Raw genomic sequence first — 12854 nt, forward strand, 5'->3', positions numbered from 1 at the left:
CAGTCGTTTATTACCGCAGAGTAAAATTCTACGACCGTTTTCATCCCGCCTCGCACCAGCTCAGCGCACACGTGCGGATTCGCGGGGTCGGGAGTGGGCGGGGGCCGGGATTGGATGGGGCCGAGAGTGGGCGGGCCGGGATTGCACGGGCCGGGATTGGACGGGGCCGGGAGTGGGCGGGGCTGGGCTGTGCCACGTGATTTCGAGGCAGGGGGAGCGGGGCCGTACCATGCCAGCGTACGTTAAGGGGTGTGCGCCACGGCCGTGTCATCCGTGCAGGGCTTTGGCAGAGGTCACGAGGGCAGTGCCTCAGTTGTGATTGGCGAGGGAATCTCCGCGCAGCCAATAGGAAGCGGGGAGCGAGTGCGCACGCGTGAGCTCGCCGCTATGTTTTGCGGTGGCACGGGCGCATGCGCACTGCCGCACTCTGGGCCCGATGAGGCTACGGCGCATGCGCACAACGTCGCTTCCGCCTTTTTCCCGGTCCGGAGCTTACCGGACGCCTTTGCGAGCAGCCTAAAGCGAGCGGCGGCGCCCGCGGGAGCGGAGCGAGGCGGCCGCGGTGCGATGAGGCCGCAGCAAGCGCCCGTGTCGGGCAAAGTGTTCATCCAGCGTGATTATAGCGGTGGGACCCGCTGCCAATTCCAGAGCAAGTTCCCGGCCGAGCTGGAGAACCGGGTAAAGCGGATAACCGCGCTGCCCGCCTTTGTGGTATTGTGTCGCTTTATGGGGTTTGTCTGAGCAGCCAGCGAGGGGTTACTGCTGATCTTTGGAGCTGCCTGGTTTGCTTTTTCCTGCTCTTTTTAATCTAGCAGCCTGCTGTGTATGAAGTAAGCTGCTTTTGCTGTTTTTCCTCTTGGTGGAATTGCAGTCGGTAGTTATTTAATTGCTTTGTGTTCAGGTTGTGTTGGAATTCACACTTGATCTGGGCAGATTTTTGATAAGAAGTTTAAGGTCTGTAATTCACGGTGTCCTCTGGACTTTGCTCTAAACACAGCGGCTGTTTAAATTGTCAGCAGGTGATATTTCTGTGAGGAAAGACAGAAAAAGTGGAAATAAGTGAAGTTTTTAGAAGATATTGATGAGTTCTGGAGTGTCAGAGGTGTTATGGCTAAATCTGTTTTCTCTTTCAGATTGATAGGCAGCAGTTTGAAGAGACTGTCCGAACACTGAACAACCTTTATGCTGAAGCTGAGAAACTTGGGGGCCAATCGTACCTTGAGGGGTGTCTGGCCTGTCTGACAGCCTATACTATCTTCTTGTGCATGGAAACACATTATGAAAAGGTAGGTTTGTTTTGTTTTCCTTCTTTCTTATGCTCCAGACTTCAGGTGATTTATGTCCTGTAAGTTTTCTGTTACTTGTGCCATCACTGTATAAATTCCATATAGGCTCTGGATCTTACTGTAGGGTGACTTAACAGAGGAGAGCCAAAAGATGATCAGGGGGCTGCAGCACCTGCCTACAAAGACAGGCTGAGGGAGCTGGGCTTGTTCAGCCTGGAGAAAAGAAGGCTGGGGGTGACCTCAGTGCAGCCTGCAGGACCTAAAGGGAGCCTACAGACAGGAGGGGAATCAACTCTTGGAAAGGGGAGAAACAGCAGGACAAGGGGAAATGGTTTGAAGTTGAGGGAGGGCAGATTGAGGTTGGATGTCAGGGGGAAGTTGTTTGCTATGAGAGCGGTGAGGTGCTGGAACAGCTGCCCAGAGAGGCTGTGGATCCCCGTCCATCCCTGGAGGTGTTCAAGGCCAGGTTGGATGGGGCCCTGGGCAGCCTGGGCTGCTGTGAGATGTGGAGGTTGGTGGCCCTGCGTGTGGCAGGGGGTTGGAGCTTCGTGATCCTTGAGGTCACTTCCAAACTGGGCCATTCTGTGATTCTGATTCAGTGACAAGTCTGTCTGATATATGAGCAGTGTAACATTTTCTGTACATCGTGGAATAATGCAATTTCTGTCTCTAGTGGGTACTGGTGCTCTCATGCTGGGTTCTCCTAACGTTGTTATATTTGTGGTATTGCTGGTCTATGGCTCTAAGATAGGGAAACCTAGTTAAGAAACCTGACTTAATAAACTGTGACTTCTCTGCTGTTCTATTATCAGGTTCTAAAGAAAATTGCCAAGTTCATTCAGGAACAGAATGAGAAGATCTATGCTCCTCAGGGCCTCCTTCTGACCGACCCCATTGAAAGAGGACTAAGAGTTGTATCCTTGTGTGGTTTCTAAGATTATTTTCTAATTTGTTAGTCTACAATATGCAACCTGTTTCTCTGTTAATATGGCATCCTCTAGTCATGTTCGGTCTGTGATACTGCAGAGTACAAGATCAGTCTGGTCACTCTCAGCTATGTGTTGTTCTTTAGTCAGATATTTATACTTCTGTCTGTTGTGTAGTTTTTCCTGAGATTTAGAAGAAGATGGCAAGGTTCACAAGCTCTCTGTGTGCAGAATTTTGTGTTCTTGTTGTTGGAACAGTCCTGAGCTGCATAGGTGACTGGTGTGCTGTTCTGTTTGCTTTGTAGCTCTGAAATTAGCCTCAAAAAAACAGCTATGAAGCAGAAAGATCAAAAGTTCTAATATCCTAATGATTTTTCACTTGTGTTTTTGTAAACTTTGTATAGTATATTTCCCTAACAGCCTTTCTACGCAGATTGAAATTACCATTTATGAAGACAGAGGCATGAGCAGTGGAAGATAAAACTGTGGAGTCTCAGGTACGTATCATTACAATAGATGCCAACCTCAACTTTCTTTTTTGTGCTCAGACTGGTAGACTGTCTCCTGCTGAAACAGAATATTTATCCAACTTCTGTGTGTAATCAGTGGCTTTTTACTTAAGTCTTGGGTGGTGTAGGTTTTCTGAATGTATAGCAATATATATGATTAATTTTATGCTACTGGATGTTAAGCCACCTCAAACAATAGCAGATTTAACTTAAACGGTCAAGATTTGAGTTTGGTAAAATATGCATAAACTTAACTTGCACTGTATTAAGCCCAAAATGGCTTTCTGTATTTAAAGGATCTTTTGATTTTTCACAAAGTTTTCCTGGCATAAGTTTCTGAACAGATAAATATAAGACTTGCTCTTAAATCTCGACTTTAAAACAAAGCACTGTTTGAATGCTTATTTTGGTTTTCTAAACAATTTTCAGATTGATAACGTAAGAGATGAAGAAATACTTAAGAAAATCATTGATGGCACTGTGCTAGCAACTGTTTTTTCTATACTGCTGTGAAAGATGCAACTTTTCTTTTTGAATGTTTTTAGAGGTACCTCGTAGCAAGCTCTGTTTTAAAAGGTTTTGTGTTTCAAGTATCTATGAAATCAAGGTTATAACCCATGTTAAGAATCCCCTTGTATTTTACCTGGAAATCAATTCTAACATGTACCTTCTTTTCTAGCAGACAGCTCAACAGTGGACTTGATGTATCAGTTCCCCTACCTCCTACTTTAGAGCATCATTCCTCTTTTTGCTGCCAGATCCACAGTGCCATTTTCTACAGGGACTGACTTCCTAAAACTACTCCACGTGGTGTGACCCAGCTGGTCAGCATACATTTTGTGGCAAATTATTGAGCAGTGAGATCTCTCTTAAGTTTCTCAAGAAAAAGCAGAAGTGGTGAAGCTGCGTACTCTTCTGACAGAACCGCTTTAGCCCGACAGAAGTCTAGTCATGTAAATGTGGTGCTGTTCCTCCCTACTTCTTAAACCTTTCTGTACATCGATTGGGCTTTGGATATCTACAAGTCAGAGTGGAATTTTCCAGAAGAAAGGCTTTCCCTCAGGTTCAGTATTTCAGTAAGGGGATGTGGTGCCTCTTCCTGATGAGAAGTGACTCAAGGCAATGAGCGTTTTAAGCATCGTGTACTGATTCTTACAGAAAACTAGAAGGCAAAGCGTTTCTTGTTTTAATGTTTTGGTTATTCCTAGAAGAGAGGGAGGAATAGCTGGACTTTATTCCTAGTGTTTTTTCTACTGCTGTGTATGTGCTGTTATTGTAACTGTCAGGGCTGATCAGAAGAGGGAGTCTATTCATGGATAAAACAGGAACTACAATAAAATGGATGCTGAACCAATAAATATAACTCTTTCCCTACTCTGATTAATATGTGAAGTGTAAAACTGTTTCTTTATGAATTTATTATAACTTAGAGGAAAACGCTGATTCGAGAAACTTAGCTGTTGTGTAGGATGGTTTCTTAACTCTTGTCTGCTGGCACACTTTTGAGAAGTAGAGCTGTGCGTTATTTCCTATGTTTGTGCATTAACATTCCTCAGCAATACCTAAAAGCACGGTTCCTTAAGGAAAGGATGTTTGGATTTCAGTTCTGAGTGCCATTATCCAATTGTGGAAGGAATTCAAGAACTTAGAAACTGAGAAATTGTACAGAAGTGATGTTTTGGCTTTTGGTGGTGCTGTAGGTGCTACTGCGTCTGAAATTCCAGGCTTGTTCCTCAGCCACTGGTTTCTGTTTTTTTTTGTTTGTTGTTGTTGTTGTTTGTTTTTTTCTTTTTTGAGATTTGTTTAATATTCTCACTGTATAAGACTTGTTTTTTCTAAACTGTAACAGTGGTTGCCTTTCATGTCTGTTGCAATACTGGCAGAAGTACTAATGGATCAGTAAATTTTTTCTTAAACTGTGTCTGTGTCACGTTCAGTAGCGCTGTTTTTGAAACGCTTTCTCTTCGTAGCGCGAGATTGGGTAAAGGCACGTTCGCAAGGCTCAGCTGGGCTGCACCGCGCTAAATCCCGCCCCCGCCATTTTGTCGCTGTTCGCGCCGGCGCAGTGGGGAGCGTCCGGGTCACGCGGCGCGCCGGCGCAGTGAGGAGCATCCGGGTCACGCGGCGCGCCGGCGCAGTGAGGAGCATCCGGGTCACGCTGAGCGCCTGCGCAGTGGAGCTGTGGCTGTTGGGATGGCGGCAGCGGGCGGTGAGGAGCCGGACTCGGATGATGGCAGCGAGGAGCTGGTGCTCACCCCACTACAGCTCATCCGCAGCCTGGAGCAGGTAGTGCGGCCCAGGGATGAGCCTCGAGGCTTCCTGGGGACCTTTTAGACGATCGGCGGATGGGGCTGTCCGAGGAAGGCTCGGGGAGGCTGACGGCGAGGCCTGTGGGCCTGCTGGGCGGGAAGGGGCGACTCAGGGCCGGGGTCCCTAAGTGCACGATAGGAGATGTCTTCGCCTTTGCTCAATGCGTTCCTTCTCCTAGGCCTGGCTGAACGAGAAATTTGCCCCCGAGCTGCTGGAGAGCAAGCCTGAGATCATTGAGTGCGTGGTGGAGCAGCTGGACCACATGGTGTGTGCTGCGGGCGGGGGAAACGGGGGGATGTGCTGCTGAGCCTGTGTAGTGTTCATTCCTGAGGAGAGCACTGGGAAATGTAATCAGTTTTTATTTTCCTTATGTGTCAAATGGTCGTCTTTCTCTCTTTTTTTGTTGTTTGGTGTTTCAGCCTTTTCAGTTTCTTTTGCCTTTCTTTGCAGGAGGCAAACCTAAAACGGGCAAAGAAGGGAGACTTGAAGGTCAGCGTCCACCGCATGGAGATCGAAAGGATCCGTTATGTGCTCAGTAGTTACTTGAGATGTAGACTTGTGAAGGTAACGCTGTACAGAGCATAGAAAAGGTTTACTTAACTAAAACAGGCTAGGAATCACTCCTTATGTCCTCCCAAAGGATTTCAATCCTTGGGCACACTTTTCTGTTGTGGAGAATCACAGTATTGCTGTGATGTTCTGTTATAATGGCATGTTTTGTTTTGTTTTTTTTACCTAAGCCAAGGTATGTGATCCTCCTGGGTCCTGTCACATACACATATATCCGTGCAGCTTTAAGACCCCAGCTGACTGTATTGTTATCAAGTCAGCAGCAGGTATTTGGGCAGGCCTGTGTTTACTGCATACACCTGTTCAGGGGAGGATCACTTGTCAGGGAAGTCTGGGGGATTTTAGACACTGAACTACTGAAAAGTTGGGTTTTAATTTTTTTTTTTCTTCCAATGGCAGATAGAGAAGTTTTTCCCACATGTTCTGGAGAAGGAGAAATCTCGAGCCAGAGGGGAGCCTTCCATTCTATCACCAGAGGAGTTTGCCTTTGCTAAGGAGTGAGTGGGCTTTCAGTCCATCTCCCTCTCTTTGCATGTGGTACAGAACTTGCCCTTGTGTTATACTGAACAGTTCTTAAGCCTTAGACAAGGTTGCAGTAAGATTCAGGTGTTTAGCCTTCCTTATGGACAAGGAAAGAGCTAAAATGAAATAGTTCTTCTGAGTCTGTGGCATACTTAGCATCTGAGCCAGTTCTGTCAGAGGGTTGCTTGTAACTGGATGACCAGGAGGTGTCACCTGTTGGCACTTTTGAGCAAATACTCTCCAAGCAAATTTGCATTTGACTTAGTTAGTAGATGCTCCAATGTTGTGGGTTTTTGTTGTTTTTTTTTTTTCTTCAGGTACATGGCAAACACCGAGACTTATCTGAAAAATGTGGCCCTAAAGCACATGCCACCCAACCTGCAGAAAATAGCCCTCCTAAAATCAGGTGAGTACAGGCAGACTACAAGCACTCAGGAAAATTACTGCAAATGGGATATGGAGAAAGCTCTGGGCTCATGTTAGCCACCTCCATCTGCTTTTTTCTTAAGCTGGGGTAATGCAAACTACCTCTTAACAGAAATGTCTGGCATTCCCTTTGTTGGCAATGCATTTGCTGCCCCTAATACTACTTTCTTCACTGAGCGTTCTGCAGAGGAACATGAGTGAGTGTTGAATCTGTGCTCTGACTGTTGTATCTGCAGTCCCAAAACCCAACCTGGACTCTTTCGTGTTCTTGAGAGTGCTGAAGAGACAGGAGAACATCCTGGTTGAGCCAGAAACCGATGAGCAGAGGTAGGTGGTCCTTCCACACTCAGAGCGTATGAACAAGACTTGTTTCACAAAGCAGCTTAACGCCCTGCACCTGCCTCTTTCAGAGAGTACACCATCGATCTGGAGGAGGGCTCACAGCACCTGATCCGCTACAAGACCATTGCCCCTCTGGTGGCCTCAGGAGCAGTGCAGCTCATCTGAGCGAGTGGTGAGCACTGAGGTAGGGCCGTGTTGCCTCCTGGACATGGCCCAGGTGGCAGTGAGGGGGGCAGGGCAGAGCTGGGCTGAGTGCCCTGCAGGATGTGGCTTGGAGAGGGCTGGCTGAGGGTAGCAGCAGGGCTGGGAGGTATATCTTTGAAAGCATTCAAAGCATTCTGTGTCCAGGCCTGGGGTCCCCAGTACAGGATGGATGTGGAGCTCTTGGTGTGGGTCCAGAGGAGGGTCACTAAGATGATCAGAGAGCTGGAGCATCTTTCCACTGAGGAAAGGTTGAGGGAACTGGGATTGTTTAGCTTGGAGAAGAGAAGGCTCCAGGGAGACCTCATTGTGGCCTTCCAGTACGTGAAGGGAGCGTATAAACAGGAGAGGGAACAGCTGTTTACAGGGGTGAATTGTGTTAAAACAAGGGGGAATGGTTTTAAATTGAGACAGGAGAGGTTTAGGTTGGATATTAAGAGGAAGTTTTTCACACGGAGGGTGGTGAGGCACTGGAACAGGTTGCCCAAGGAGGCTGTGGATGCCCCATCCCTGCAGGCATTCAAGGCCAGGCTGGATGTGGCTCTGGGCAGCCTGGGCTGCTGGTTGGTGACCCTGCACATAGCAGGGGGTTGAAACTCAGTGATCATTATGGTCCTTTTCAACCCAAGCCATTCTATGATTGAAGTAAACGAGCAAGACATCTTCCCTTCTGTGTTTCCAAGGGGCTTATTGCCCCCCATCCCTCCGACATAATCAAGGTCTTGATTGCTTATGACACGCTTGGAATGCAGCCAGGCTCCTTTCTCTCAGCGTTGCTGAGTGAGGGCAGTCACAGCACTCACTCACAGGGCTTTGGCAGAACCCTGCCATAGTCCTTTTGGAGCCCCAAGGAATGGATGAGTGTAGACAGCATTTCTTGAGATCTCAGACTAGTTTGACAGCAGATGTGTACGGAGCACATATATCTTCAGAGGTAAATAATCCCTTTGTAAATGCAAGGGTACGCTTCTTTAAACCTTACATATGTGTTCATTCTTGCCCCAGTTCAGTGCTGTTTGTTAAATTAGGCTATCAGGTGAAAATTGGCTGCTGGAACGGTGTGGTTAACTTGTGTAAACTCCACCTTTCCCCATCAGCTTTGATCTCATCACAGCCTGTACAACCTTGGATGTTGTGCAAGTGCCCAATCCCTCTGAAGTGAACTGGAGGGATACTTCTACACCACCTTTGCCACGTGATCCATTGAGCAAAGAACACACATGAAGGTATTTGCTGGCAGAGCAAATCTTGATTATAATGCAAGGAGCAGGAAGGATTGGGAGCAAATTAAGGATGGAAACTGCAACTCAGAACAAAGAGAATGTCGTGAGCAAGCAGGAGAGAACCCTAGGGTCATGTGAGTGATACTTAACTCCAGTTTGTTACCAGCAGTAGGAAGGGGGGTTGGAGAGTTTACCAAGTTTATCTCTTGTCTTTCTCAAAGTATTGCCTGGAAGATGCCATGAGCTTAGGAATTTGGTTTGTCTGCTCTGAAGGATAGTTATGCAGGCCAAGCAGCAGGTCTGTCCTTCTTTGGAACGTCTCAAGGCAGAATTTACCTTGCAGATGGAATGAACTTTGTTCTGCCTATGCAGCTTCTGTCCCAGTGTGGACACAGTTGTCCACAATGCCTTCTAACTTGTCTAGAGAGAAATTACAGTGATTTTATTTTTTCCTGGTGTTCTGGCAACAGTAGCACTATTCTCATAAAATATCTACCTTTGCTATTTCAAGTATCTCAGATTTGCCTGCAGTGTAGGCCTGGATTTGGAATTGCTTCCTGGCCTTTGTGCTGATAGTGGCTTTTCTTGCGTGGTCCAAAGAATGATTGCCTACATGAGCCCTAAGCATCTGTGTTTTCTCTGATCAGGCTGTGACTCATTACGATTGTGATGGAAGCTTTGGAAATGTCAAACAGCATTTGTAGGTTTGTCACAAACCTTCTTCACCAAGCAACTGATTCACATGTAGTATGTCTTGATAATGCCCACGTACAATTTGTATTTCATTCCATTGTTTTGTTACATGCACAAGCTTTGCATAAAACCAATATCAGAGCAGAATCTGCACTGAAGATTTAAATGCTGTCATTTCACCTCTGGAAATTCCTGGATGTTGATCAACTCCTGCAAGGGGAATGAAAGGCCTTTCTGCTTTTCTGGCCTTTTCTGACCCCCTTCTTTGAGCTGATGGACTTCAGGGAGATTACAACACGGTTACAGTTAATCCTCAGGTTTGAGGCTGCCTTTGTCAGTGAACTCCAGGGCAAACGGGGTCTGCGTGATCAGCAGCTGAGGACTAGAAGAGCTCTGAGGAGTTCTGTAAGCTTGTGTTTCATGCTGCTTGCAGTGGTAATGGAGTACAAGTTTGGCAGGGCTTTCCTAGAACAATCTCTTGCTGCAGAGTGAGAACAGAAATCGTCTTGATTTTTGCCTTACCTCTTGTGCTTTGTATGCTATTCACATTACTTCCTCTAAGGCTAGCATGCTGCCTTTGATTTCTGCAGCAGAGCATTCAACTCGGCGTGCAGGGAAACTTGGATCAGTAGCACAGAGTGCAAAGTGACAAGGCAGAGGGCATATTCGGGAAAGCTTCAGTGTGCAGTTGGTGGGATGCCTTATTTAAGAATTGTAGTGATCAGTTTCACTAAAATGGAGTTACTGTAATGGTGGCTCAGGATAAAGCAGCTTTCTGCTGTGTGCGCTCTGAAGATCCTCCTTCCAGAGAATGTGGGGTTCTGCTGCATTCTCTGCTTGTAGTTTTGAGGGTGGAAACCGTCCAGTTACTTTTGTGCTGAAACAAATGCTGGGGTAAGGGAGACAAGCTGTTCCTTCATGTTGATTACATGGGGCAAAAGCTCTTTTTGCCCTGCTGACCCTCATGCATTTCCTGATTCCTTGCTAATACAGCCTGGTACCTGTCAGGTGTATGGACAGACAGGCTCACTTTCCTTCAGGACAGGGCCCTCCTTGCACCATGCTCTGTGGGGAACAGGCTGGTGTTCTTCTGTACCCCTTTCACTGCCAGGCAGGCAGGGTGTGACGCAGTGCATCTTGCAGTGCGAGTGGCTTTGCATGTGTGGTTTATAGTGTTCCTAATGAATCCATTTAGATAAAGTGGATTCTTTTTTAAGTATAGACGTTAAGAGGAAGTTGTGTTTAATCCTTAGGAATCAGTAGCACACACCTCTGCCCAGCCCTGAAGAAAAGGCTTTGGATTGTACCCTGCTCATGCCTATAGCTCAGGCAGCCTCTCAGAGGTGACAGAAGCTCTCAGTCAAAGTCATTCTTAATCTGCTGCTGCAGAAACGTGCTCTAGAAGAGCTGCTTGGAGAATGTCTGTAAGACTTTCTCCTTAGCCCTATTTAGTTTGACTGAACAGTTGTCCAGGCAGCTAGTACTTGCCCTACTACTGCACCTCACGTGGCTGCTGCAACGTGAGCATCAGGGGCCCATGCCCTGTCCTAGAAGCCAAATCTTCACCAGGGCTGATTTTTCCTAGAATGCCTTGAGCATGGCTCCTCTCTGGAGTCTTGGAGCCAGCAAAAGTACTGCAGGCTGTGCAGGATTTTTCAGAATGGCTGTTAGGCTGGAATTGGTCAGGCTAATGGTGAGATTCAGTTTAAGCGCATCTGAAAATGCTTTTTGTGTCCTTCCATGACTGAATACCTGGGATACCTGTGGGACTGGATAATGTTTCACTGCTAACGCAGTGCTTCTATTGCCTCATCTACATTGGAGGAAGGGGAAACATCTGCAACTCAAGGAAGAGATGCTTTTGGCTTGTATTTTCAGATGGAGGGGAAGACTCATTCATCCACTTTAGTCTGTGCCTATGATGAGAGTGGGAGCAGCTTCTCTAGGGGCTGCTGTAGAGATTCGACTGAAATATATCACCTGTTCTCTGTTCCTTCCAAGGTGTTGATAACTTGGGTTTGCTGTGCAGTGAGCTCTAAATGCAAAGTGGGTGGATGGTGAAAGAGGTCACAGGGAAGGCACTGGTTGGAGTTGTGATTTCACAGTTAAGCCAGATCTGCTCTCCTGAGGGCAGGAGAAATGTGGAGTAAGTACATAAATTAGTAGGAACCTTTTTCCATGTCTCTGTTGACATCCCCAAGTCACTGAAGAGGAATACGTGCTGTCAGCCTGTGAGGATGTGATGAAGGAATGGTTCTCAGAAAGCAACAGGTGAGAACTAACAAATTGCCTGCACTGTATGTAACTACACGTGCAAAGCTGTGCAGTTCCTGCTATGCAATCCATCTCAGCAGTGCATAGAGGCCCAGCCATATTTTAGCATGGGCTTTCTCTTTCACTGCCCTGGCTCACCCTGCTGTGCTGCTGTGTGACAGTCTTTCCCAGAACTGAGAAATAGCTGCCTTAAAGCTGACACGAGGAACCAGTTGGAAATTCTGCTGGAAAGGTTTTGAGAAGTCAAAGGTCCAGAAGCAGACAGGTTATGAATACCTGAGAAATAGCCTTTAGTTCTATAAAAAAAAAAAGTCAATTTGCAGCCATGCCTCTGGGAGATGTTGTTTGGGTTTGTAATTTGGGCAGGTGCAGCCACAGTTACCTGTTGCAGGGTGAATACAATGTGGCTTGTCCTCCAACACCCCTTCCTGCAGGCCCTGCCATACAAGTGTATCTGGCTCCTGGTTACCCCCAAAGGGTTCTGTTGTGCTCCTCCCCATGCAGGAGTGTCTGACCAGCAGTGACCTGAGTGCCACACATCCTTGTAGGGGAGAGTACAGCTTTGGCTCTTTCTTTTTTTGATGTTTCTTATGGACTGAGGTCAGGGCTGAACTCTAGGCTTCTCCCAGCCACACACAGAATTCATGTTTGCTTCCAGCCATTCAGAGTGAGAAGCAGCATCTTGCATTGTGCTGAAGCAGTGGCAATGGAAAGCTGTGTATAAATACTGATAGATGGGTTGTGTCATGAGCTGATCAAGATCTGTGCTGTCAGCAGGAAAAATCAGGTCTGCTTAACCTAAATGGCTAGACAGCTCTGGAGAGATTAGCAGGTAGTACAGGGCAGGGGTGATCTGACTTAGGTGACAGTCTTTTCTATCAAGGAGTCACATGTGAGCTAAACAGTGAAGGTGATTTTGAATGTGAGTGTCAGGGACCTCACAGCGCCCTGTTTTTCAGTGCAGAAGGGTAAGAAGCTTCTGAATTGCGTTTTCATACGAAGCACCTATGAAGGCAAGCTGAGGGAGCTGGGCTTGTTCAGCTTGGAGAAAAGAAGGCTGTGGGGTGACCTTATTGCAGCCTGCAGTACCTAAAGGGAGCCTACAGACAGGAGGGGAATCAACTCTTGGAAAGGGGAGATAACAGCAGGACAAGAGGAAATGGTTTTTAGTTGAGGGAGGGCAGATTGAGGTTGGATGTCAGGGGGAAGTTGTTTGCTATGAGAGCGGTGAGGTGCTGGAACAGCTGCCCAGAGAGGCTGTGATGCCCCGTCCATCCCTGGAGGTGTTCAAGGCCAGGTTGGATGGGGCCCTGGGCAGCCTGGGCTGCTGTGAGATGTGGAGGTTGGTGGCCCTGCATGTGGTAGGGGGTTGGAGCTTCGTGATCCTTGAGGTCCCTTCCAACTCTGGTCGTTTTGTGATACAGAGCGAGTCCGGAGTCTGGGATTTTCAGTGCTTTTAGACACCTGGAAATAGTTGTTTCAGAGTAAGCACTCGAAAAGAGACGCATGAAAACAGTTCAAACCTCCCAACGCCAAAGAGGAGCGCACTTTTCTTCCTGTAGCTCCTCGTGG

General features: G+C 47.2%; 2 protein-coding genes across 8 annotated transcripts in view; both read left to right on the plus strand.

The window, feature by feature from the left end:
* The first annotated feature begins 437 nt into the window (after nt 1–437).
* On the plus strand, nt 438–4642 carry GOLGA7 (golgin A7). Of its 3 annotated transcripts, none has more exons than XM_010723143.3 (5): nt 438–711; nt 1134–1286; nt 2099–2200; nt 2646–2709; nt 3401–4642. In XM_010723143.3, the coding sequence occupies exons 1-4, from the start codon at nt 568–570 to the stop codon at nt 2691–2693; spliced, it is 447 nt and encodes a 148-aa protein (XP_010721445.1). In that variant the 5' UTR covers nt 438–567; the 3' UTR covers nt 2694–2709; nt 3401–4642. The 3 variants fall into 3 exon arrangements, with proteins under 3 accessions (XP_010721445.1, XP_010721444.1, XP_031412611.1); XM_010723142.3 differs by having other exon boundaries at nt 3404–4642; XM_031556751.1 differs by having other exon boundaries at nt 447–678.
* A 203-nt stretch (nt 4643–4845) lies between these two features.
* Nucleotides 4846–12854, plus strand: part of GINS4 (GINS complex subunit 4) — an 8332-nt gene continuing 323 nt past the window's right edge. Inside the window, exons 1-8 of one of the 5 annotated variants that reach the window (XM_010723145.3) lie at nt 4846–5007; nt 5210–5296; nt 5482–5595; nt 6001–6098; nt 6441–6529; nt 6786–6876; nt 6960–7075; nt 8190–9155. In XM_010723145.3, coding sequence (XP_010721447.1) covers nt 4915–5007; nt 5210–5296; nt 5482–5595; nt 6001–6098; nt 6441–6529; nt 6786–6876; nt 6960–7056 — 669 coding nt within the window. In that variant the 5' untranslated portion in view covers nt 4846–4914 and the 3' untranslated portion in view covers nt 7057–7075; nt 8190–9155. Of the gene's footprint in view, nt 5008–5209; nt 5297–5481; nt 5596–6000; nt 6099–6440; nt 6530–6785; nt 6877–6959; nt 7076–8189; nt 9156–12854 lie in introns of those variants that run through there. The other 4 variants (XM_019622655.2, XM_019622656.2, XM_019622657.2 and 1 more) reach the window with 4 other exon arrangements.

The sequence above is a fragment of the Meleagris gallopavo genome, chromosome 24 (assembly GCF_000146605.3).
Source record: "Meleagris gallopavo isolate NT-WF06-2002-E0010 breed Aviagen turkey brand Nicholas breeding stock chromosome 24, Turkey_5.1, whole genome shotgun sequence".
NCBI lineage: Eukaryota > Metazoa > Chordata > Aves > Galliformes > Phasianidae > Meleagris > Meleagris gallopavo.